Below are 23703 nucleotides of genomic sequence, written 5' to 3'. Positions count from 1 at the left end.
GCGTACGGCCCGCTCACGGAGTGCCGGATCCTGGGCGAGGGCTGGACGTCCGAGGAGTACCCGCGGGGCCAGCCCATCCTCTGGGAGAAGAACAAAAAAAAGCCCCTCAAGGTCGTCGCGAAGAACGTCATGCCCTGCTGGGAGGAGGCCATGAACTGGATGGAGATCGGGCGCGCGCGCCGCGCCGCGCGCCGCGCGAGTCGCGCGGGCCCCGAGGCGCCCCGCGCGCCAGGTCCACGTGGGAGATCGTCTGCACGCCCGAGCTGGGCTACAAGGAGAAGGCGAAGCCCGGCGTGCCGCCGCACAGCGTCCTCATCTTCCGCCTCACGCTCGCCAAGTGCGCGGCGACGCGCGAGATCCCCGCCGGCCGCCGCGAGCTCTAGCGCCGTCCCTTAGAGGGCGCCGAGGTCCAGGGGGGCGAAGTCGTCGTCGCCGGCGCCGTCGAAGTCATCGAGGACGCGCGCGAGCGCCGCGAGGAACGCGTCGACCTCGTCGGCCGTGTTGTAGAGGGCGAGGCTCGCGCGGACGGAGCCGCCCGGCGCGCCGAGGCGCGCGTGGAGCGGCTGCGTGCAGTGGTGGCCCGCGCGAACCGCGACGCCCTCGAGGTCGAGGAACGTCGCGAGGTCCGCCGCGTGGACGCCCCTCGCGTTGAACGCGACGAGGGCCGCGCCGCGGTCCGCGGCGTCCGTCGGGCCGTAGAGCTCGAGCCGGTCCCCGAAGGCCGCGAGGCCGTCGTAGAGGCGCGCGCCGAGGGCCGCCTCGTGCGCCGCGACGTGCTCCATGCCGACGTCCGCGAGGAAGTCGACGGCGGCGCCGAGGCCCACGGCCTCGGCGATGGGCGGCGTGCCGGCCTCGAAGCGCGCCGGCGGGTCCGCGAAGGTCGTCTCGCCGTCGTCGAGGAAGACGTCCGCGATCATCTCGCCGCCGCCCTGCCACGGGTCCATCGCCGCGAGGACCTCGCGGCGGCCGTAGAGGAAGCCGATGCCCGTGGGCCCGCACATCTTGTGGCCGCTCGCCGCGAGGAAGTCGACGCCGAGCGCACCCACGTCTAGGGGCGCGTGGGGCGCGGACTGGCAGGCGTCGAGGAGCACCGCGCAGCCCGGCGCGCCGCGAGTTCTCGCCGCGGCGACGACGGCGGCGACGGGCGCGACGGAGCCGAGGACGTTGGACACGTGGACGAGCGCGACGAGCTTCGTGCGGCCGTTGATCTGCGCCAGGAGGTGCGCCTCGTCGACGCCGGCACCATCCGCGTCGAGCCGCGCGTAGCGGATCTTCGCGCCCGTGCGCCGCGCGAGGAGCTGCCACGGCACGAGATTCGAGTGGTGCTCGAGCTCCGTGAGCACGATCTCGTCGCCGGCGCCGAGGTTCGAGGGACCCCAGGCCTGGGCCACGAGGTTGATGGCCTCCGTCGCGCCCCGCGTCCAGACGATTTCGTCGCGGCGCGCGCCGACGAACGCCGCGACCTTGTCGCGCGCGGCCTCGTACGCGTCCGTCGCGCGCGTCGCGAGGGCGTGCGCGCCCCGGTGCACGTTGGCGTTGTCGCGCGCGTAGAATTTCTCCAGCGCACCGAGCACGCGCGCCGGCTTCTGGGACGTCGCGCCGCTGTCGAAGTAGATGAGGTCGCGGCCGTTGGTCCGCTGGTGCAGCGCCGGGAACTCGGCCCGCAGCGCCTCGGCGTCGAAGGCCGACAGGCGCACCGGACCGCGACACGGAGGCGGCGCGCGGAGGAGCGCCGCGGCGACGCTCGCGCAGAGCAAGAGGAGCGAAGCCGCCATCGCCAGTGTGGAGTTCAGCAAACTCGCTGGTTGATGCGATGGTGCATCGACAGTGCGACTATCCGCGATACGGCGCGCCCTCCTTGGCCCGCGCATTCCCGGCCGTCGTAGTAATCATGACGCCGCGCCCTCGTCCCCCGCCGCGTCCGCGTCGCCGGGGGGCGGCGGGATCTCCGGCAGGTCGCCGCGGGGCGGCGGCACGAACGGCTCGCCCGGCGGGAGCGCGCCGCTCACGTGCGCGGCGAACGCGGCGATGAGCGCGTCCATGTCGGCCTTGACGGTCTCGGCCATGGCCCGGAGGTCGCCCTGGAGCGCCGCCACGTCCGCCTTGCAGCCGGCGAGCTCCGCGCGTTTCTCCGCGAGCTTCGCGAGCGTCTCGGCCTCGGCGGCGCCCGGGGCGCCGCGGCGGAGCGGCGCGACGTCGGCCGCGGGCGGCGCGTTGGCGAAGAAGTAGAGCGCGTGGCCGTCGCCGCGCGCGCGGCCCGCCGCCGGCGCCGCGGCGCGCGGCGGTCGCGTCTCGAGGAAGGCCTCGCGCGCGACCGCGAGGAAGAGGTCGACGCCGCGGCGGCCGTCGCGCGCGGCGACGAGCACGTCCGCGCCGGGCCGGGCGACGTGGGCGACGGCGGCGACGAGCGCGGGCACGGCGTCCTCGCCGTAGACGACGTCGGACCTGCCGGGGGCCGGGCGGTCGCGCGGCCGCGCGACGGCGGCGCGCGGCGGCGGGTTTCGCGGACCGCGGGGGGGTCGGCGTCTATTTGTATGGTGTCACCAAGAGTGCGTCCCGCTCAAGGGACTCGTTCGGAGAACAGAAATCGTGGGTGTCTCGCCCATCGCCCCGCGCGCGCGCGCGCGCGGTTCGGACCCGGAGCCGCGCGCGACGACGACGTCGGCGATCGCGCGGAGGTCCTCGGGGGCCGCGTCGTCGCCGCCGTCGCCGAGGCAGCGCTCCCAGTCCAGCGCCGCCGTCGACGCGGCCGCGCCGCAGTCGTTGAGCGCGAGCGTGCGGCCCGCGCGCCGGAGCACCGCCGGCGACGCGTCCGTCGCGACGACGCGCGCCGCGCCGCGCTTCGCGGCGACGACGCTGACCACGGCGCAGCCGCAGCCGAGCTCGACGACGGTCTTCCCGGCGAAGTCGCGGCCCTCGAGCTCCTCGGCGAGCGCCGCCGCCGCGCCCCAGACGACGTTGCCCGACTGGTCCGCGCCGCTGCCGCCGAAGGCGCCGGCGGCCTCGACGACGCGCACGGTCAGGGCGCCAAAAGTCAGGACCGTCGTCGCCGCCGCGTCGCGCTCGTCCGGCTCGTCGTCGCAGTCGCTCGCCGTGTCCGCGTCGGCCGCGAAGAGGTCGCCGACCATGAGGACGCCGATTCGCCGGCGACGGCGACGACGGCGCCGCCCTCGACGGCCGTGCCGACCACGGGATCACCGACGACGGCGACGCGGCGCGGCCAGCTCGAGCCCAGCGCCGAGGCGAGCGGCGAACTTGTTTAACCTCAAGTTGACGCCAAGTTGATCCAAAGCTCGCGGCTAAACGGGGTCGGGGAGAGGGGCGTTGCGGCGGGACTCGGGGCCGTAGGGCGCGGACGGGGGGGTCCGGCCGGGGCGCGGGCCCGCGCGAGTCGTCGAGACGCGGCGGGGCGTGCGCGTCGCACGATCGGGGGGGACATCGCGGGGGGGACATCGCGGAAGGCGCGCGCGGGAGCGCGGCCCTAGAGCGCGGCGACGGCCGCGGCGAGTGCGGCGGCGACGCCGGCGAGGCCGAGCGTCGCCGCGCCGTCGAGGTCGTCGTCGACCTCCTCCGGCGCGGTGACCGACTCCGTCGTGCCGTCCCACGTCTCGGAGACCGCGAGCGCGGCCGTCGTGAGCGCGGCGTCCATGTCCGTCGCCGTCAGCGAGGCCATGGTGGCGACGATGCTGTCCGTCGTCGCCGAGTCCGTCGCGATCGTGTAGGACACGACGATCTCCGTCGAGAGCCGGCGGCGCCGCGCCTCCGCGAACGTCGCCGTCACGTCGGCCTTGACGACGCCGTTGCCCGCCGACGCCGCGATGGCCTCCTCGTAGACGGGCTCCTGGGACTCGGCGACGGCGAGCGTCGTGCCGGACACGGTCATGGAGCCCGCGACGGACTCCTCGACGACGTCGCACGTGAAGCCGCAGTCGAGGCCGAACGCGAGCTCCATGCCCTCGTCGTAGATGCACTCCACGTAGGCCTCCCAGTCGTCCTGGCACGAGCCGTCGTCCATGGGGTTGCCGTCGCACATGCCCCAGAAGGGGCTCTCCGCGGCCGTCGCGTCCGCGCACGAGTTGACCTGTGTGGAAATCAAATATTCAACCAGACTTCAATGTGCGCGTAATTGAACGGATTGCGCCGGACTCTTCGGCTGAGCTTCGAGAACTCGATGAGAGCAATCGATTCGTCCAAAAATCAGCCGAATCGACTTCGATTTGATCGAGATAGAGAGTTCTGAAGTTTGGTGGGGACCCCCCAAACCAGTGGTTGATTTCCGCGCACGAGTTGACGCTGTAGTCGTCGTCGTCGTCGTCGTCGTCGTCGTCGTCGGCGTCGTCGGCGTCGTCGACGGTGATGCCGAGGCAGCCGTAGTAGGACTGGACCTTGGCGTCGCAGGCCGTCTGGAGCGCGTCGTCGTCGACGGCGTCGAAGGCCGTCGTCGGCGCCGCCGTCGGCGCGGGGTCGTAGTACGTGCAGTCCGTCGCCGTCTCGAGCGAGTGGTCGCAGCCCTGCTGGCAGTGACAGCAGCCGCTGCCGCCGACGTAGCCCGGCTCGTAGTGGTAGGTGCAGCCCTCCGCGGGCACCTGCGCGGCGGTCGAAACGTCCCGGCCGCACGTCGGAACGCGCGAGGTCGCGTCGACGTCGACGCGGCCGAGCTTCGGACGCGCGCGAGTGTTCGGACGCCACGGAGCGCACGCGTACTTCGAACCCGTCGCGCACGCTCCCGTTGAAGTCGGGTCGAAGATTCGAATGCCGCGCGGGCCCGCGCGTCGCACGTGACGACGTGCGTCGTCATGTCGTAGCAGGAGCCGTCGATGGAGTCCTCGTCGTAGTAGGACGCCTGGCAGTTGGTGCCCGTCTCCGCCGTGTGGTCGCAGGACTCGTCGCAGTGGCAGCAGCCCGAGTAGGACGACATGTAGCCCGGCGCGTACCAGTAGCTGTCGCAGTTCTCCTCGGCGACGTCGCCTGCGAAGACGCGGGGGTCGCCGCGGAGGCGCGCGAGGGCGCGCGCGCGACGGGGCGCGCGCGTGACCGGCGGCCCCCCTTTGCCTTCTTTCGCGGACGCGGCGCGGCGCAGGTGACGACGTGCGTCGTGGAGTCGTAGCAGGAGCCGTCGCTGCTGGGCGTGTCGTAGTAGGAGCAGTCGGTGCTCGTCTCGGCGCTGTGGTCGCAGCCCGAGTCGCAGTGGCAGCAGCCGGAGTAGGACGACATGTAGCCCGGCGCGTACCAGTAGTTCCCAGCCGTAACGCACGTCGAGTTGTCTGTGTCGCAGGTGACCACGTGGGTCGTGCTGTCGTAGCACGACCCCACGGACGCGCGAGGATCGTGAGCTTGAATGCCAGTATGGTAGAATAGCGCGCAACTGGCGGCGAAGGGATTTGGAGATTGAGGCTGCCCGCTGCTTGTCGAGGCGCGTGCACGGGATCCGAGTGCAACCAGGCGCCGTGCGAGGCGATGATGAAGGGTAATGGGTGAAGAGGTTGATGCCGTGCTGTTGCCCAGAGCTCGACGCGCCATGGCGGCGCGATCCGGAGATCAAGACCACCGGTCGCGGACGCTGTCCGGCGAGGACGTGATGCGCGCGCGCGTGCGGGAGCTGTGGAAGCGCGGCGCGCGCATGGCGCGCGAGCAGCTCTTCGAGGCGGACCCCCTGGCGCACCTGGACCTCCACGAGCGGCCGGAGGAGACGGTGCTGCGGCTGCGGTGGGTCGGCGGCGCCTGGGTCGAGGACGTCGCGCGGCTCAAGGTCGCGCCCGCGCCCTTCGCCGAGGGCTCGATGCGCATGTGCTACCACGCGAAGAAGATGAGCTCGCGGGCGACGGTGCGCCACGCGGCGCTCGGGTCCAAGCACGCGTCGTGGCGGTACGGACCCGTGTGGACATCTTCAACCCGACTTCACTATGAGCGTATTCAAACGGTTAGAATCAGACGCTTCGGCTCTGCTTCGAGAACTCGACGAGAGCAATCGATCCGTCCAAAAATCAGCCGAATCGACTTCGACGTGGCCGAGCTCGAGAACTTCAAATGATTCCACACAGGTACCAGCGCAACTACGTGCTCAAGACCTACAAGCCGGGCAAGGCGCGCGGCGGCGGCGACCGGCTCCGGACCATGCTCGAGGTCGACGCGCAGATGCAGGCCGAGTCCAAGGCGCTCGCCGCGCGGTACAACGCGCGGCTCCGGCGCCTCTTCGACGCGGGCGAGTTCGACCGGCGCGCGCCCCAGCCCATGAAGCTCAAGTGCGTCGACATGCTCGAGGCGTCGCTCGTCGTCTTCAAAGACCGGCCGGGCCGGCCGTGCTACTTCATGGAGGCCTACGTCGAGGGCGACTTCGTGAAGCACAACGGCAACGCGGGCTACGTCAACGACCGCGACCACGTCGCGCGGGCGACGCCCCAGGCCTTCAGCCACTTCACCTTCTGCGAGACCGGCGGCGCGCGCCTCGTCGTCGACGTCCAGGGCGTCGGCCAGGGCAGCAAAAGAGAGCGAAATTCCCAACTTCAAAGGCTCCGATCTCGGCCGTTTTCCACTCGTTTCGGCTGATTTTTGGACGAGCGATCATCTCTCGGAACGGTCTCGAAGCGTGGATGCTTTTCCCGGAACGCGCGCGCGCGGAACACTCACGTTGAAGCGACGTTGAATCACCCTTTTGCTGCCCAGGCGTCGGCGACCTCTTCACGGACCCCCAGGTCCACACGCGCGACGGCGCGGGCTTCGGCGTGGGCAACGGCGGGCCCCGGGGCATCGCGCTCTTCTTCGCGACGCACCGCTGCAACCGCATCTGCGGCGCGATGGGACTCGCGCGGTTCAAACGCCAGGGCGACGGCCTCTTCTGCGAGGCGGCGCCGCCGCGCGGCGCCGAGGCCGCGCACGCCGCGGCCCTGGGGCGGCTCGAGGCCGCGCTCGACGGCGAGGTCTTCGACGACGCCGGCGCCGCGGCCGGCGACGCCGGGCCCGCGCGGTTCCGCGACGGCTCCGACGCGCTCTTCGCCGCGCTGCCCGCCTCCGCGCCGCGGGACCCGCCGCCGGCCGCGGCCCTCATGCGCGAGGCGCACCGGGCCCTGGGCTTCATGCTCCTCCACGGCGACGCGACGCTCGCGCGGCCGTCGCCGGCCGCCGCGCTCTACCATCTCGCGGCCGCCGCGCTCGGCGGCGAGGCCACGGCGCTCGCGTTCCTCGGCGACGCGCGGCGCGAGCGCGACGCGCGCGTCGCGGCGCTGGCGGCGACGCGGGCGGCGCGGGACGCGCGCGCGCGGCGGCGGCGCCGCGAGGACGACGCGAAGCGCGCGGCCGCGGGGCTGCTCCTCGCGCTCGCGCTCTACAACGTCGCCCGGGTCCTCGCGCGGCGCTCGTAACGTCGCCCGGGCCTGCCTTCGGCGCGTGACGGGGATCATCTTCGGTACGGCGTCGGGCGGACGATGCTCGCCGACGACTCGGATGCTACGTCGTTAGTGCGGCCGCACTGGCGCGGTCGCCGGGGGCGGATGGAGCGCCCTATGCGGCGGCGGCCGCCTCCCCCTCGCCGGCCGCCGGGGCGGCCTCCGCCGCGGGCTCCGCCGGCGGCTCCTCGGCCGCGGGCGTCTCCGCCGCGGGCGTCTCCGCGGCCGGCGTCTCCGCCGCGGGCTCCTCGGCCGCGGGCGTCTCCGCGGCCGGCTCCTCGGCCGCGGGCGTCTCCGCGGCCGGCGTCTCCGCCGCGGGCGTCTCGGCCGCCGGCGTCTCCGCCGCCGGCGGCGTCTCCGCCGCGAGGTCCGGCGCGGACGCGGACTGGCCGTGGAGCACGGTCATGCCCTCGTACTCGCGCTGGCGCTGCTTCTTGAAGCGCTTGAGCTCCGCGGCGTAGAGCATGTGCTGCGGGTCGTCGGCGGGGACGCCGAGCTCGACGAGGAGCGCCTCGGGCTCGAGGCCCGCGAGCTCCTCCTCGGGCTTGCCCAGCGCTTGGATCTTCGCCGCGAAGGGTTTGTACTTGTCGCCGAGGAGCTCGACGGCCTCGGGCAGCGCCGTCGTGTGCGCGTTCGTGCTCGCGCCGGCGCCCATGGTGCTTCGGTCGTTTCGAACGCCAAGTCGCAAAGCGGGCCGGCGGCGGCGCTGACGGCCTAAACTTCGAGAGCGCGTAACTCCGGGCAGCTCTCCCTCGGCGGCGCTAAAAGGATACGCGTTGCCGTCGTTGTTGCCGTCCCTGCACGCGATGGAGCAGGCCGCCGCCGCCCTGCTCGGTGGCGGGTCGCCCCCAAAGGGCGCGCTCGCGCCCCCGCTGGGCACGGCGTCGCCGCCGAAGCCGTCGCCGCCCATGGACGGCGCCGCCGCCGCGCTCCTCGGCAAGGCCCCGGGCCGCCCGCTGCCCCGGACGCCCGTGGCGCCCCGCGCGCCGGCGCACGTCGACACGCCGTCCCTGGCGCCCGTCGCCCACGCGCCGCCGGCCCTCGGCGCGCCGCGGTCGCCGCGCGGCGAGCCCCTCGCGGCGCCGCCCCTCGCGGCGCCGCGGTCGCCGCGGTCGCCGCTCGCGCCCGTGAGCCCCAAGCGCGCCGCGCCGCCGGACCACGCGGCGGCGCCCGCGCCGCGCGCGACGTCGGCGCTCGTCGCCTCCGCCGCGCGGCTCCAGCAACAGGAGCGCGCGGCCGGCGGCGCGGCCGCCGCGCTCGCCGCCGCTGCGGGCGACGTCGCCGAGGCCGAGGACGCCGGCGCGGCCGGCGGCCTCGCGGCGGCCGCCGCGGACGTCGCCGAGCGGGGCCGGCGCGAGGCGCGCGCGTCCATGGTCGACGTGGCCCGCGAGGAGGAGGCGACGCGCTGCGCGACGCTCCGCGCCGCGGCGGCGGACGTCGCGGAGGCCGAGGGCGCGGGCGCGGCGGCCGCCGCCGCCGCCGTCGCCGAGGGCGCCGCGGCGGCCGCGGTCGCGTCCGTCGCGAACAAGCTCTTCGACGCCGCGTCGGCGTCGAGCGACGACGCGCCGGCGCCGGCGCCGGCGGAGGAGGCGGAGGAGGAGGCGGCGGCGCCGCGGCGGCGGCCCGTCGACTGGGCCCCCGTCGACGCCGGCTTCGAGGACGTGCTCCGCCAGCTCGAGGACGCGAACGCGACCTACGCCCACGCGCTCGCGATCCTGCCGGAGGCGGGCGCGCCGGCGCCCCGCGCCGCGCCGGACTTCGCCATGATGATGGACCGCCTCAGCGCCGCGTACGCCCACGCGACGGACGTCCTCGCGGCGCGCGACGCGCCGCCGCCGCCGCCGCCGCGGCCGGCCCAGCACCGCGTGAAGCCCGACTTCGTCCCCTTCTCGGGCCACGGACGCACGCTCGGGGGGCGGTGGTAATCAGGGGAGTGCCGGAGCGAGTACGAGCCTGAGTAGGCGTCTGAGTCCAGGCGCCGGCAAGACGGCACGGCAATCCTCACTCCCGCCGGGGTAAAGTCGATCGAATGTCCTCCGTGCTTCATGATCGACATTGTGCAGCGTTTTGGCGGCGCGCTGCGATGGGATGGCCGTCTTTGAGGGCCCGCCGCTCCGCGAATATGCAGAATTGTGCAACGATCCCAGCAGCTGCGAGGGCCGCAAGGACGAGGGTGAGGCACATGCGAAGACGCGACGCTCATACGACCGCGTGGCGACTGGATCGGGGAGGTAGAGTGGGTGGGAAGGGACGCGCTGCCCCCTCGCGACCTCTCTAAGATAGTTTTCGAGCCATCGCAGCAGCGGAGATCGTTCGTCATCGATCCCGTCGCATCCAAGGCGGCGGGTTCCTCGGGGGAGCCCGAAATCGTCGAGTCCACCGGGCCGAGCTCTGACGGCGTTTCGTCCCGACGGTGGCCGTGGGGTGTCTGGGGCTGCCCCTGCCGCCCGAGATGGTCTCGATCCGTTCCATACCACCATGGGGTCGGGTCCAGACCATCTCGGGCGGCGTGGCCCCACCCCAGGCGCCTCGGGCTGCCCCTCGGGAGCTCGAGCCGACCGACGTCGGGTTCGACGGCTTCCGCATGGTCGCTGCCGTCGGAACCCACTAAGGTTCCGCGTCATAGCAGGTCGACGCCCGAACGAAGGCATCCCCGACGCTGCGGAGGCACCTCCCCAGTGCCGATCCCGGCGCATAACGCTCAGACGCCATCGCGAGCGCCGCGAAGAAAAGCCCAGGGGACAAACTCAGAGTAAAATTTATTTAATACCCCGGCGGGACTTGGCAAGGGCAACTCGCGGGGAGAGCGAGGCCTCCAGGGAGACGACGCGTGCTCAGGCAGGCTCTGCGCCCGCGCCGCTCTTGCGTCACTCGCGCCCCCCTTCCGCGCTCCCCGCCGGCCCCCGCGCCCGCGCCGCGGCGTCGCCCGCCCGCTCGCGCTCAACGTCCCCGGCCGCCCGCCCGCGGGCCCCCGCCGAAGCGCCGCCTCCGGGCCCTTCAACCAGAGATGGCGTCGGCCCTGGCGCACGTCTCCAACGACTCCGCCGAGGCCGTGGGCCGCGCGGCGCAGCTCGTGAGCGACCCCCTCATCGAGATCCTCCAGCTCCACCGCGCCCTGCGGTGCGAGCTCAGCAGCCTCGTCGACGAGGTCTGCGACGGCCCCGGCGACGAGGCGGCGCTCGCCGGGTGCGCGGCCCGCTACGCGCGCTTCGCCCGCATCTTCGTGAGCCACGGCGCCGCCGAGGACGAGCTGCTCTTCCCCGCGCTCCGGCTGCGCGAGGCGCGCGACCGCTGCGGCGGCCGCGACGCCGCGGCCGCGAACGCCGTGTCCGACGACGACGACGGCGCGCACGCGCTGGAGCGGCGGCGGCTCGACGACGCGCGGGCGGCCCTCGACGCCGCGCGCGAGGCCGCCGGCGCCGGCGGCGCCGCCGCCGCCGGGACGCTCGCGGCCGCGCGGCAGGCGCTCGGGCGGCTCAAGGAGACGCTCTGCGACCACATGCTCGAGGAGGAGGAGAACCAGCTGCCGCGCCTGCGCAAAGCCTTCAGCCGGGCGGAGCTGCTCCAGCTCACGGGCGCCATCATGGGCAGCCGCGGCGCCGAGGAGACCGTCGCGACGCTCGAGATCGTCGTGCCGAATTTGGAACCGCCGCAGGCGCGCCACATGCTCGCGACGATGTCGGCCGTGGCCCAGGGCACGAACTTCCGCCAGTGGCTCGCGAAGCTCGGCGGGGCCGCGAACCGCGACGACGACTCGAGCTCGGGGTCCGACGGCTCCGAGAAGCGGCCGCGGAAGCGCGCGCGCGGCGGCGAAAAGGCGTGCCCCGCCGCCGAGTCCTACCACTGCCCCTACTGCGACGCGCGGCACCCGGGCAAGGGCCTGGGCGTCGACGCCTTCCACTGCATGCGCTGCCGCGCGTGCGTCCCCGCGCCCCGGGGCCGGCCGTGCAGCCGCGAGCCGCCGTTCGTCCACGTCTGCGGCGACGGCGCGATGCCCTACGAGGCCGCGCCGGACCCGGCGCACCGGCGGCCCGAGGCCGACGTCGCCTGCGCCTGCGCCGTCTGCGGCGGCGACGTCTTCGCGCACCTCGAGCTCCTCGACGCGTTCCCCTGCGGCCACGTCGCGCACCGCAAGTGCCTCGCGGCGCCGGGGCCGCCGCCGGCCTGCCGGCTCTGCCCGCCGGCGCCGGCGCCGGCGCCGGCGAAGAAGGCGCCGCGGGGCAAGACGCCGCGGAAGAAGAAGGCGCCGGAGCCGCCGAAGCCCCCCGCGGCGTCGCCGCTCGACCTGCTCCTCTCCGCCATGACCAAGGTCGAGGACAAGGGCGCCTAACGTAAGCGTATGACCGCCAAAATCTCTTAGGGCGCCGCGGCCGCGGCCGCGGCCTTGGCCCGGCGCTTCTCCTCGCGCATCATCGCGAGCGCGGCCTCGAACCGCTTCGAGTAGACCTTCGTGAAGCCCGTCCGCTCGTCGGACCGGGGGACGCCGTCCGTGACGGGGCACTTTCCGCGCAAAATCTCGTCCTTCGTCTTGCCCCACATGTCCATGGACGGCTCCGGGTTCGCCTCGAGGAGGACGACGCGCATGCCGTCGTCGACCATGAAGTCGAAGCCGAAGAGCTCGTAGGCGTTGGGCAGCGCAAAGAAGTGGCGCTGCGGTTTTTTGCCCGCGCCGGGCGGCGGCGGCGGCGGCGCGTCCGCGGCGCCCGCGGCGTCGCCCGCGGCCTCCGCGCCCGGGACGCGCGCGGCGTCGCCCGCGGCCTCCGCGCCCGCGGCGTCGCCCGCGGCCGCGGCGCCCCGCGCCGCCGCCATGTCCGCGGCGTGGGCGACGAGGGCCTTCGCCAGCGTCGCCGTGATGGCCCGGACCTGCTTGAGCGCGCCGCCGCGGTCGCCCCAGGCCGCGCCGTCGCCGAGCGCCGCGCAGTCGGCGAGCGCGACGTTGTGCGTCGCCGCGACGTAGGCCGCGTGCTCCTTGTTGAAGCTCCGGTTCGTCACGTGCGCGTGGTCGCCCGGGTCGTCCATGGGCACGGGCGCGACGAGCACGCGCGCGTCGTCGTAGACGAAGACGTCCAAATCGCCGCAGAAGAGCACGAGGCACCGGAGGTGGAACTTGTGGCCCCGCTCCAGGAGCGGCAGCGACGGCACGCAGGCCTGGGCGACCCAGCACGCGTCGCGCTCGAGCGCCAGCGCGCCGGCGACGCACGCCTCGAGCGCGCCGGCCTCGAAGTCGCAGAACCGGACGCCGAAGGCGTTGCTGCTGTCGCTCGGCTTCACGACCCAGCGCGTCGCGTAGGCCAGCCCGGACGGGTTCAGGCACGTCGGCGCGCGCAAACCGGCCGCCTCGACGGCCGCGGCCTCCGCACCGGACGCGAGCGCGTGCGTCACGGGCGCGTGCGCCGGGCAGTAGCGCGGCAGCAGGTCCTTGCGGATGAGCGCCGACCGCAGGAAGAGGCGGTCCGCGACGATCTCGCCGCCGAAGACGCGGTTCCAGGGGATCGTCTTCCAGTTCGACGACACGTCGCGCGCCGCGATCATGGCGCCGGCGCTGCGCGGCGCGGCGCGTCGCTGCTCGAATTGCCACAAAGGAAGGCAAACGAACATTGCTTTGCCAACTTGAAGTGGGGCTGCCCCTCGGTCCGTGCACGATGGTTCGCGCCTCGGCCTTCGCGTCGTGCCTGCTCGCCGTGCTGGCGCTGCAGCTCTTCCAGACCTACTACGTCCACCGCGAGACGTCCCAGGACGCGAGGCTCGCGTCGGAGCTTCGCGCCGAGAACGCGGCGCTGCGCCTCGAGCTCCGGCGGGACGTCGCGGCGCTGCGGCGCGACGTCGCGGCGCTCCGGCCGCCGGACAAAGCCGCGGCGCTCCGGCGCGACGTCGCGGCGCTCCGGCCGCCGGACAAAGCCGCGGCGCCGGCACGGGCCGCCGCGGCGCCGCGGACGGCGCCGGAGCCGCCGGAGCCGGCGGACGCGCCGGCGGACGCGCCGCCGGCGCCGCCGGACGCGCCGCCGGCGCCGCGCGCCGGGCCCGCGCCGCCGCACGTGTCGATCCTCCTCGTCGACGACCTCGGCTGGCACGGCGTCGGCTGGCGCAACGCCGAGGTGTCGACGCCGACGCTCGACCGCCTCGCGACCGTCGACGGCCTCCGGCTCTCGCGGCACTACTGCTACCGGACGTGCAGTCCGTCGCGGAGCGCGCTGCTCACGGGGCGGCTCGCGCACCACGTCAACCAGGCGAACCCGAACAACCGCCACCCCGGCGGCGGCGTCAGCCTCGGGTTCACGCTCCTACCGAAGCTCCTGCGGCGCGAGAAGGGCTACGCGACGCACTTCCTAGCTGCTGCCGACGTACCGCGGCTTCGACACGTGGCTCGGCTACTTCGCCGGCGCCGAGGACCACTGGACGCAGCGGCGCGCGGAGGCGCGCCACGACCTCGTCGACCTCTGGTTCGACGACGGCACCGAAAAGACGCCGGACGGCGGCGGCCCCGCGCGGGGGCTCGAAGGAAAATACTACGGCGACGAGCTCTACACGCGGCGCTTCGAGTCGCTCGTGCGAAACCACCCGCGGGAGCGGCCCTTCTTCGCCTATTTCGCGTACCAGTGCGTCCACGACCCGCTCCAGGCGCCGCGGCGGTTCCTGAAAAAGTACGCCGCGTTCGACGGCGTCGACCCCGGCGACGACAGCGCGTGGGCGTTCTTCGAGCGCAACGGCGCGCCGAACGAGCCCGCGCACGCCGCGCGGCGGCGCGCGCAGTACGAGGCCATGGCGTCCTTCGTCGACGACTCCGTCGGCCGCGTCGAGGCCTGTGCCGAATTCAAATCTTCAACTCGACTTCAATGTGCGCATATGCGACAGTTTCGACGCAAGCTCTTCGGCTGTGCTTCGAGAACTCGAGGAGAGCCATCGATTCGTCCAAAAATCAGCCGAATCGACTTCGATTTGATCGAGCTAGAGAATTCTCAAGTTTGGTCAGGACCACCCAAACCAGTGGTTGAATTCGGCACAGGTCGAGGCCGCGCTCCGGGCGCGGGGCATGTGGCGCGACTCGCTTGTCGTCTTCGCGACGGACAACGGCGGCGCCGTCGGCTTCGACGCGGACAGCGGCAACAACTGGCCCCTCCGCGGCGGCAAGTACAGCGACTTCGAGGGCGGCGTCCGCGGCGTCTGCTTCGTCGCCGGCGGCCGGCTGCCGGACCGCATGCGCGGCGTGGAGCTCGATGTCGCACGCGCAGCGGCTGTCCATCGCGGACTGGTACGCGACGGTCGCCGATGCTGCAGGCATCACAAGCATCACTGACACCACAGCGGCAGCGGCGGGGCTGCCGCCCGTCGACTCGCGGAGCGCGTGGCCCCTCATCACCGGCGCGTCGAAGACGGGCCCGCGCGCGGGCGAGCTCGTGCTCTCCGTGCCGAGCCGCGACGGCATGCCCGGCTCCGGCGGCGGCATCCTCGTCGGCAAGTGGAAGGCGCTCTTCAACAACCAGCGGAGCGCCGTCCACAACGGCCCGACGTACCCGAACGGGTCCGCGCCGGCGCCCGTTTTATTCATCTGCGGCGACGTCCGGGCGGGCCGGGGCTGCCTCTTCGACCTCGACGCGGACGCCGGCGAGGCGCGCGACGTCTCGAACGAGAGGCCCGACGTGCTCGCGGACCTCGTCGCGCGGTTCAATGCGGCCGCGGAGACGGCGTACACGACGCCCAAGTACGCGGTCTGGAAGAACGAGACCGCGGTCCGCGGCCACGTCGCCAAAATCGACGCGGCCTACCGCGGCTTCTGGGGGCCCTACGTGTCCCTCGGTGACGCCGAGGCCGCGCCGTTCTTCGAGCTCCCGCCCCAGCCCTGGGACAAGGCCCACCGGCCCGCGCTCGTCGAGGCGCAAAAGCGCGACTACGCGCGGCGCGCGAGTCAGACGTGACGTAGCGACCACCGCGCCCGCGTCCCGGGGCGGACCGGCGCGCGCCCGTCGACGCGCGAGACCGCGACGAAAGCGCGGGTCATCCGCGACGAAGCGACCGACGCTTACGGCGCCCTAGTTCTTCGGCCGGCTCGCCTTCTCGGCGACGCCGGAGACGCCCTCGCGGCGCGCGAGCTCCGCCCAGACGTCCGCGGGCGCGACGCCGGTCGCGGCCCACAGGACCTCGAGGTGGTAGAGCAGGTCGGCGGACTCGGAGACGACGCCGGCCTTGTTGCCGACGGCGGCCTCGATGACGACCTCCGTCGCCTCCTCGCCGACCTTTTGGGCGCACTTGTTGACGCCTTTGCTGAGCAGCTTGGCCGTCCAGCTCGACGACGGGTCGGCGCCGCGCCGCGATTCCACGGTCGCCCAGAGCGCGTCGAGGGCGTGCGGCTCCGACGACGCACTCTGCGCGGCCATCGGCGGGGTCCGTCGACGGCAGCACTCGACGGCGGCGCTGGTTGCAGCGGCACGGTGTCGAGATGGGGGGGGTTGCTCCGGCAAGGTCGGCGCCGTCGCGCGACGGCGGCGTCTAAAGTCACTCTTTTTTGCATGCGCCGGGAGAGGTCCGGTGGCTACGCTCGCGTGAAGCAAGCTCTTTCTAACTCGACGATCTCGGCACAATATCCTCGAAAAAGGACCGCCTACGTACGAATACGCGCGTATACGCGCCAGCCATGCGCTGCGTATAGGTGCAGAACGGTCGCTTTTTGTGGTCGGGGCGACGCCCCATGACCCCTGGCGTCGCCCTGGACGGTTGGTGAGTGCCGGAGACGCCGTTTCGGTGTCGGTCCAAAATCCACCCTACGGGCCTCGCTCGTCCACCGCGCTCCTACGGACAAATCCGGCACAACCGATCTCGCCACCATCGATGGTGTTGGACGTGCCCCTTGGTTTCCGAGTCGACGGTACTATGAAGGTTCGATCGCGCTCAAGATCGTGACTTTCGAGTACCGCGTCGCTGCGCTGGAGGGGTCGGCCGGGGCGCCACTACGGAGCAAACCCCCCCCTTGTCGAGCTGGCCTTGTGGCAGCTCCTCCGCGGCCCTCAGCCAGCGAGGCGACGAGCCCGCCGAGCCCCGCGCCGCGCCGACGCCGCCGACGCGCGCGCGCGGTCCGCGGTCCACGTCCGGGGACGCGCGCGCGACAAAAGAACACACCGCGCGATGGGCCAAAAGGGCAAGGCCGTCCTGATCCGGCTGCTCAGCGAAGCGGGCACGGGCTTCTTCTACACGACGCGCAAGAACCCGCAGAAGACGCTGCACAAGCTCCAGTTCGTCAAGTACGATCCCGTGCGCCCGCCGGCGCCGAGACGAGCGCGCGCGCGCGCGCCGCGGCGCCGACGACGCCGGGCGGACCGACGGAGCCCCGCCGCAGGTCGTGCGCCAGCACGTGCTCTTCACGGAGAAGAAGATGCCGTCGGGCAAGAAGCGATGACGACGCCGCCGCGAGCGCCGGGAGCTCGGACGTTTTGTCGCGCGCACGCGCCGCGGATCGAGGCGCGGGTCTAAGCTCGACGGTGGTGCTCGTCCGGGGGTTCGACGGTGGTATCCGGGGGGTTCGCGGGGTACCTCGGTGAACCGAGCTAGCCGGCGGCGCCCGAGCAGCCGGCGGCGCACGGCCGCTGACTAACCGTCGACGACCTCCTTATCCTCGAGCATCCGGCGGGGCTCGCGGGTCTTATCGTCGCGCGCGTTCGGGGGTCTTCCGGGGCAGACGCCGCCGGGGGTGGTGTCGGGGGACTTCGGGGGACGGAGTCGGGCGCCTAGAGGGACGCGGGGAGCTTCCAGTCGTCGCGGACGGGCACGTCCCAGTCGGCGTCGGGGAAGTGGCCCGGGCGGTCGTCCGTGTAGCGGGAGAAGGAGAGCTTCTTGAAGGCGACGTCGAGCGCGCCCGCGGGCCGCGCGCGCTCCTCGGCCTCGACGGCGAGCGCCTCCGCGTGGAGGCGGCCCGTCTCGGCGGCGACGGCGAGGAGCCGCGGGCAGCACTCGTGCGTGTAGGTCCGGCCGGTGCGCGACCGCCGCTGGCTCCGGAGCACGGGGTCGCCGCAGCGCGCGCAGGAGCCGCGGACCTCGCGCGGGTCCGCGTGGTCGTCGAGGGAGAAGATGAGGTCGCGGAGGTCGCCGCCGCGGGTCCGCGCCCAGTCCGGCGACGCGGGCTCGGACCGGACGCGCGGCGACGCCGGCGGCGAGAGGAGCGCCGCGGACGACTCGCGGAACGAGTTCGCGCACGCGTGGCGGCCGCCGAGGCCCATGGCGTCGGACGGCAGCCGCGCGAGGCGCGACGCCATCGCGTAGGGGTCCGAGCGCCGCGCGGACGCCTCGCGGAGCGAGGCCGCGCCGCGAGACCCGCCGAGGCCCATGGCGTCGGACGCCTCGCGGAACGAGGCCGCGCCGCGAGACCCGCCGAGGCCCATGGCCGCGACCTCGGCGTCGGCGGCGTCGAAGGCGTCGAGCGCGCGGTCGAGGTCCGCGACCGAGTCGGGCGAGACGTGCGGCGGCCGGTTCTCCTTGTCGTCGGTGCCCTTGTCGTCGCGGGGCGTGATGGGCACCGGCGGCGACGCGCCGCGCGCGCGGGACGCGGCGTCGTCGTCCGACGCGTCGGACGCGCCGTCGGAGAAGGCGTCGGCGGGGTCCCAATGGCCGTAGTCGTCGCTCGCCCAGAGGCTCTCCGACTGCTCGTGGACGACCGTGCCGATCATCGTCGCTCGCGGGGGCGTCGCGCTTTTTGATGGATGCACCGGCTGAGGTTCGAGGCGTGTGGTTTGCGGGTTTGACGCGTCCGAAGGCCGTGAGGTACGATGGCGCCAAATCTCACAGAACTTCAAAAGCGGTTCAAACACCCATCAGGTAGATGTTGCTGCAACAATAGTCGAGCAACACGCTGCGCCATCCAAAGCGTCCGCATTGTCCGCAGCCCCCAATTGCAACAGCAGCACCATGGGCAAGGGCGCGCACGGCCACGGGTTCGGCCACGGCCATGGGTTCGGTGCGCGCGCGCGAGAGGCGCCGGCCCCGGGACGCGCGCGATTTAGGCCACGGCCCGGGCTTCGGCCCCTTTGGGCTGCTGTGCGAGATGATCTGCCTCTGCGGCCTCTGCGCCATGTGCTTCCGCGAGCCGCCGCCGCCGCCGCCGCCGCGACAACCGCAGCCCGTCTACGGCGCGGCGCCGGCGCCCGAGGCTTCGCCCGCGCGCGCGCGCGTCCGAGAGCGCCGCGCCGCGCCCCGCCGCAGTGGTCCAGCAGCCCCCGCCCGTCGTCGTGCAGCAGGGCGCCCCGCCGCCCGTCTACGCGCAGCCCGCCGCGTCGCAGCCGCCGCCCTACGTCTGAGCGCGCGCCCCGCCCTTCGCGCTTCGTACATCGCGGCCGCGCCGGAGGGCATAGAGTACTCGGAGGCGCGGCGCGCTTCCGCCCTCGGGGCGTCGTCGCCGCGTACGTGTGGCGCATCGCGGAGGCGCGCGGCGGAGGCCTCGCGCTGTCTCCGGCCTGTCTCGGCGCGGTTGCGACGCGCTCGCGCGTACCGCGTCGAGTACGCCTCCGGAGAAAGCTCCGGATCCCCGGGCCGAGCCCATCCATCGAGGTCCGCGCGCAGCCGAAGGATTTGACACTGTCACCAGCCGTCTCGCCGCGCGGCAGGCGACCAACGAGTGCAAACTCGTCGCAGCATGCACGCTACTACATTCATCGCCGCGGCGCTCTGCGTCGCGCCCGTCGCGGCGCTCCACGCGCCGCGGACGGCGACCCTCCAAAGCAGCGCCGCGCCGCGCCTCGCGCCGCTGCGCGCCTACGGCAAGCGGCGGTCCGACGAGGATCGGTGCGGCGACGACGAGGACTGGGAGATGGAGGGCTCCGGCATAGAGTACAAGGTGGACCGGTTCGGCAAGGCCACGCCGTCCCCGTTCACAGTCGGGGAGGGCTACGATCTCAAAGACGTGCTCGCGCCGGAGCTCTGGGAGGAGTTCGGCCTCGACGAGAACGGCAACGTCAAGCAGCCCTAGGCGCGGGCGCGCCGGCGCGGACGTGGCTCCGCGCGCGCCGGCGCGGGTCCGCGCGCGCCGTCGGGCCGGGCCCCGGGGCGACCGAGGAACGCGTAATTAGGAGCCGAAGGCGAGGGCGGCGTCGCCCGTCTCGAAGGTGACCTCGCGGACGCGGGCCGTCCAGCCGCCGCCGTTTCGCTCGAGCGCCGTCACGGCGACGACCTCCCCGGGCGAGCCGCGGAGCGCGACGTCGAGGCGCGCGCCGGTCTCTGTGACTTTCGCGAAGCGGCGGCCGGCGAGGGGCACGAACTTGTCGAGCTCGCCGAGGAGCAGCCACGTCGCGCCGTCGGCCGGGTAGGAGAGCCAGTAGTCGTAGGGCCGCCCGCCGCCGCGGTCCGTCGACGGCCCGAGCGCCGGGAACTCCGCGGTCACGCAGCCCGACGCGAGCGCGTCGGCGCCGTCGGCGCAGGGCGCCGCGTGCCACGCGCGGTGGACCCAGTCCCGCGCCGCCGCCGCGGGGTAGAAGTCGGCCGCCGCGAGCGTCGCGTTGCCGCCCACGGAGAACGCGAGCGTCAGGTACGCCGCGGAGGACCCCGCGGCGACGTGGGACCCCCAGGCTTCGCCGCCGCGCCACGAGGCCGCGTAGGTGCGGTCCAGGGGCGTCAGGGGCTTCGCCGGCTGGAGCAGCGCGCCGCCTGCGGCGCACGTCCGGGCGACGAGCGCCGCGTCCGTCTCGCCCGCGGCGTCGCCGATGCCGACGGGCCCCGTCGACGTCGCGGCGACGATGGCGTTGAGCTCCACGTTCGTCCCGGGGTTCGCGCCCGGCGCGTAGGCGCGCTTCGACGAGTTCGACGTCGTCCAGAAGGTGTCCTTCGACGGCCGGAGCCCGAGCGCCCAGAGCAGCAACGCGCCGCCGCCGAACGACGGCAGGTTCGACGGGAGCGCGTAGTCGTCGGACGCGCGCGCGTTCGTCGCCCAGTCCGCCTTGGCCGCGAGGATGGCGTCGGACGGCATGGCCATGCAGAGCTGGAGCGGGATCTCGCGGTCCGCCGCGGCCGCGGCCATGCCCGCGAACCAGCGCTCGTACTCGCCGAGCACCTGACGGTACTTGCGCGTCTTCAAGAAGTTCGTCACCATGAAGTCCTGCTCGTACGCGACGAGCCCCCGGTCGCTCGTCGCCTCGCCGTACTTTTCGAAGAGCGCGCCGTGGAACGCCTCGGACTCGCGCGCGTCGACGAGCGTGCCCTCGCAGTCCCAGCCGCAGTCGTCGGGCGTGAGGAACGTCCAATTACCGAAGCCGGACGCGTTCCGGCAGACGTAGGGCATGTAGAGCAGGAAGGGCACGCCGAGGCGCCGGCGCATGTCCGCGAGGCCCCCGGACGGGAACGCGCGCGGGAGCATGGTCCACGCGTCGACGCAGTCGACGTAGACCGCCTCGCCCGGGTACCACCAGTCGTCCCACTGCCAGTAGGCGAGCGCGACGCCGTCCCGCCGCAGCGCGTCCGCGACGGCGACGGCCGCGGCCTCCATCGTCGCGTGCGGCGCGGCCATGGCGGCCAGGTCGTGCTTCCACGCGTCGCCGTAGTAGACGGCCCCGTTGTCCGTCCAGTAGCCCAGGCCGTTGACGACGACGTCCGCCGCCAGGGCCGCGGCCCGGTCCGTCTTCGCGTCGCGGAGCACCCAGTCGCCGTACTTCTTGACCGCCGCCGTGACGCCGCGGGCGCGCGCGACGACGGTGCGGAAGGAGAAGTTCGCGGGCAGCGCCAGGAGCTCCGAGCTCGGGCCCAGCGCCCACGAGGACCCGTTCTGGTACGTGGCCCAGTGCTTCGCGTGGTCCGCCGTCGACCCGAAGACGACGGCGTCGCCCCCGTCGAGGAGGACGACGGGCCCGCCGAAGACGCCGCGGTTCAGGTCGTCGACGCCGACCTGCTGCTCGACGAAGTTGTTCTGCCACGTCACCGCGCGGGGCATCGAACCGCCGAAGTCGACGGCCGGGTGGCCCGCGATCGGCGCGAAGAGGCCCTAAAAGAACCACGATGGCACGCGGAAACACACGGAACCGACGCCGCGCCGCGCCTTGTCGCCCGTCCAGCCGCCGGGCACGTCCGCGACGCCGCTCCGCGTGCCGGCCGCGCCGTTCGGGAACCGCGTCTCGAAGACGAGCACGTCGTCGCCCGCGTCGACGACGGCCGTCTCGACGGTCGTCGCGTTCGCGATCCACCGCTGCGTGGCGGCGCCGCCGCGGCGGGCCACGGGCCCGTCGCGCCGCAGGTCCGCGCCCGTCCACCAGCGGCCGTCCACGAACACGGCCAGCGGCGCCGACCGCAGCCAGGCGGCGCCGTCGAGCGTGACGGCGTAGGACGCGTCGTCGGCCACGGCCACGCCGAGGCGCCGCCCCGACGCGACGCCGACGAGGAAAGCCGCGACGACGAGCAGCCCCGCCATCTTGTTCGTCCCGAAGCTTCAATTTGCCGTTCACGGTGCCGTTTTTGGGACGTGTGACAGAGGCACAGGTTAGGGGGCTCCTCCTCAGTAGAAGCTCCGCGGGTCGTACTCGCTCTCCATGACGCGGGCGTCGCCCGGGCCGCGCGGGTCGTAGTCCGTCTCGCTGACGGCCGTCCGCCGGGGCGCCTGGGGCTGGAGGTCGCGCTCCTCGACCGTGAGGGGGATCTCGACGTCGAGGTCCTCGTAGACGTGGTCCCCGTCGCGCGAGAGGTAGGGCGCGTCGGCGCCGCAGGCGCCGTGGTCCTCCGGCGGCCGGTCGAAGCCCTCGGCCTGGCGCGTGCAGACGAAGTCGGTCCCGAGGTCGCCGGCGCAGAAGAGCTCCTCGCCCATGCCGCCGGCGCAGACGAGGAGCCGGAGCTGCGACAGGGGCGACACGGGCCGCGGCCGCGAGAACTCGACGTCGCGGAACGGCCACCGCGGCGGGGGGCTCGGCGGCGCGTCGGCGGCGCCGACGAGGCGCCACGGCGACTCGTCCGGCTCGCGCGCGGCGCCGCGCTGGGTCTTGAGCTCGGCCTCGAGGCGCGCGCTCGCGCGCCGCTGCGCGGCGAGCTGGCCCTGGAGCGCGCGGAGGTCGTCGGCGTGCTTCGCCTGGGCCTCGTCGCGCGCCGCGAGCGCGCCCTCGAGCTCCGCGAGGCGGCCCTCGATCCCGGACGCGCCCTCGATGCCGGACGCGGCGGCGCGCGCGGTCTCCGCGGCCGCGCCCGGCGGCGCGGCGGCGCGCTCGTCGTCGGAGACGGCCGCCGCCGCGGGGCCGCCGGCGGCGGCGGGCCCGAGGAGCGCCTCGAGGGCCGCGCGCCACCGCTCGACGCCCGCGGCGTCGCCTGAAGAGTGCGAAATTCCCAACTTCAAAGGCTCCCATCTCGGTCATGTTCCACTCGTTTCGGCTCATTCTTGGACGAGCGATGATCTCTCGGAGCGCTCTCGACGCGTGGATCGTTTCTCTGGAACAGTCGCGCGCGGAACCCTCATGTTGAAGCGACGTTGAAGCACACTTTTCCCGCCCCGGGCGTCGCCCGCGTCGCCGGCGCCGCCGCGGAGCTCGCGCGCGCGCGCCTCGAGCGCCGCGAGGGCCGTCTCCGCGTCCGGGTTCCCCGCGAGGATGGCCCGCACGGCCGCCGGGGGCCGGCCGAGGCGCTTCTCGAGGCCCTCGAGCCGCGCGGCGACGAGCGGCGGCGGCCGGCCCTTGGCGTAGCGCGTGCCGCACGCGTTGCAGAGCGTGTTCGGCCCGTCGGGCCCGGCCATGCGGTGGAGCGTCTTCCGCTTGCCGCAGAGCTCGCAGGACCAGGCGCCGCGGCCCGAGTCGTCGCCGGAGGACTGGCGGCTAGGCGCCGCCGCGGGCGGCCGCTCCGAGTGGAGCGCGTCGAGCCAGCGCTTGAGCCCCTCCATCTCCGCGTCGTCCGCGCCCCGGCCCGTCTCCCGGAGCTCGAGCTCCTTGCGCTCGAGCGCGACGACGACGTGGTCCCAGTCGCCGAGGCTCCGGTCCTCGAGGACGGCCTCGACGAACGCGGGCGGCGCGCCGAGCCGCTCCCGGAGCATCTCGATGCGGTTCGACACGAGGTCCGCCTCGACGTCCGCGGCCACGCGCACGGACGCGCGCCGCCGCATCTCGTTCGCCTGGCTCGCGGCGAGGGCCTCGCGCCAGCGCAGCTCCAGGGGCGAGTTCGGGTGCTGCTTGAAGAGGGGCTTGGGGGGCGGCGGCGGGGGCGTCGTCGACCGGCCGCTCGCGCGTTTCTTCGGGTGCTCCGGCGCGGAGGCCTGGGCGCCCATGGTTCGGTCTTAGGCGGTCCAGTCGTGTGGGGAAGCCCTGGGTGCGCTGGCCATACCCACCAGTCGGGGCTACCAGTCGGGGCTGTGCGCGAGGGAAGGTGCCGAGCGCTGAGGTGATCAGAA

At 73.8% G+C, this 23703-nt stretch overlaps 5 protein-coding genes across 5 annotated transcripts; 3 read left to right on the top strand and 2 right to left on the bottom strand.

Moving 5' to 3' along the window:
* Nucleotides 1-431: 431 nt before the first annotated feature.
* Nucleotides 432-1676, bottom strand: AURANDRAFT_11607 (hypothetical protein; the record flags this gene model as incomplete). Its single annotated transcript, XM_009034670.1, has 1 exon — nucleotides 432-1676. A coding segment is annotated over one exon (1245 nt), but the record flags the coding sequence as incomplete, so codon positions are not given.
* Nucleotides 1677-6027: 4351 nt separating this feature from the next.
* On the top strand, nucleotides 6028-9307 carry AURANDRAFT_61014 (hypothetical protein; the record flags this gene model as incomplete). The annotated part of the gene is made up of 3 exons (XM_009035254.1): nucleotides 6028-6535; nucleotides 6664-7337; nucleotides 8198-9307. 3 exons carry the CDS (start codon nucleotides 6028-6030, stop codon nucleotides 9305-9307), a joined length of 2292 nt encoding a protein of 763 aa, XP_009033502.1.
* Nucleotides 9308-13715: 4408 nt separating this feature from the next.
* AURANDRAFT_5553 (hypothetical protein) lies at nucleotides 13716-14556 on the top strand (the record flags this gene model as incomplete). Its single annotated transcript, XM_009034611.1, has 3 exons — nucleotides 13716-14042; nucleotides 14103-14174; nucleotides 14386-14556. Coding segments are annotated over 3 exons (570 nt in total), but the record flags the coding sequence as incomplete, so codon positions are not given.
* An 853-nt stretch (nucleotides 14557-15409) lies between these two features.
* On the bottom strand, nucleotides 15410-15754 carry AURANDRAFT_20673 (hypothetical protein; the record flags this gene model as incomplete). Its single annotated transcript, XM_009034685.1, has 1 exon — nucleotides 15410-15754. One exon carries the CDS (start codon nucleotides 15752-15754, stop codon nucleotides 15410-15412), a length of 345 nt encoding a protein of 114 aa, XP_009032933.1.
* A 745-nt stretch (nucleotides 15755-16499) lies between these two features.
* On the top strand, nucleotides 16500-16770 carry AURANDRAFT_20043 (hypothetical protein; the record flags this gene model as incomplete). Its single annotated transcript, XM_009035255.1, has 2 exons — nucleotides 16500-16625; nucleotides 16711-16770. 2 exons carry the CDS (start codon nucleotides 16500-16502, stop codon nucleotides 16768-16770), a joined length of 186 nt encoding a protein of 61 aa, XP_009033503.1.
* Nucleotides 16771-23703: the final 6933 nt, after the last annotated feature.

The sequence above is a fragment of the Aureococcus anophagefferens genome (genome assembly GCF_000186865.1).
Source record: "Aureococcus anophagefferens unplaced genomic scaffold AURANscaffold_2, whole genome shotgun sequence".
In the NCBI taxonomy this organism is placed as follows: domain Eukaryota; class Pelagophyceae; order Pelagomonadales; family Pelagomonadaceae; genus Aureococcus; species Aureococcus anophagefferens.
The sequence above is the reverse complement of the archived record's forward strand: the minus strand, read 5'-3'. Positions and strand labels throughout refer to the sequence as shown.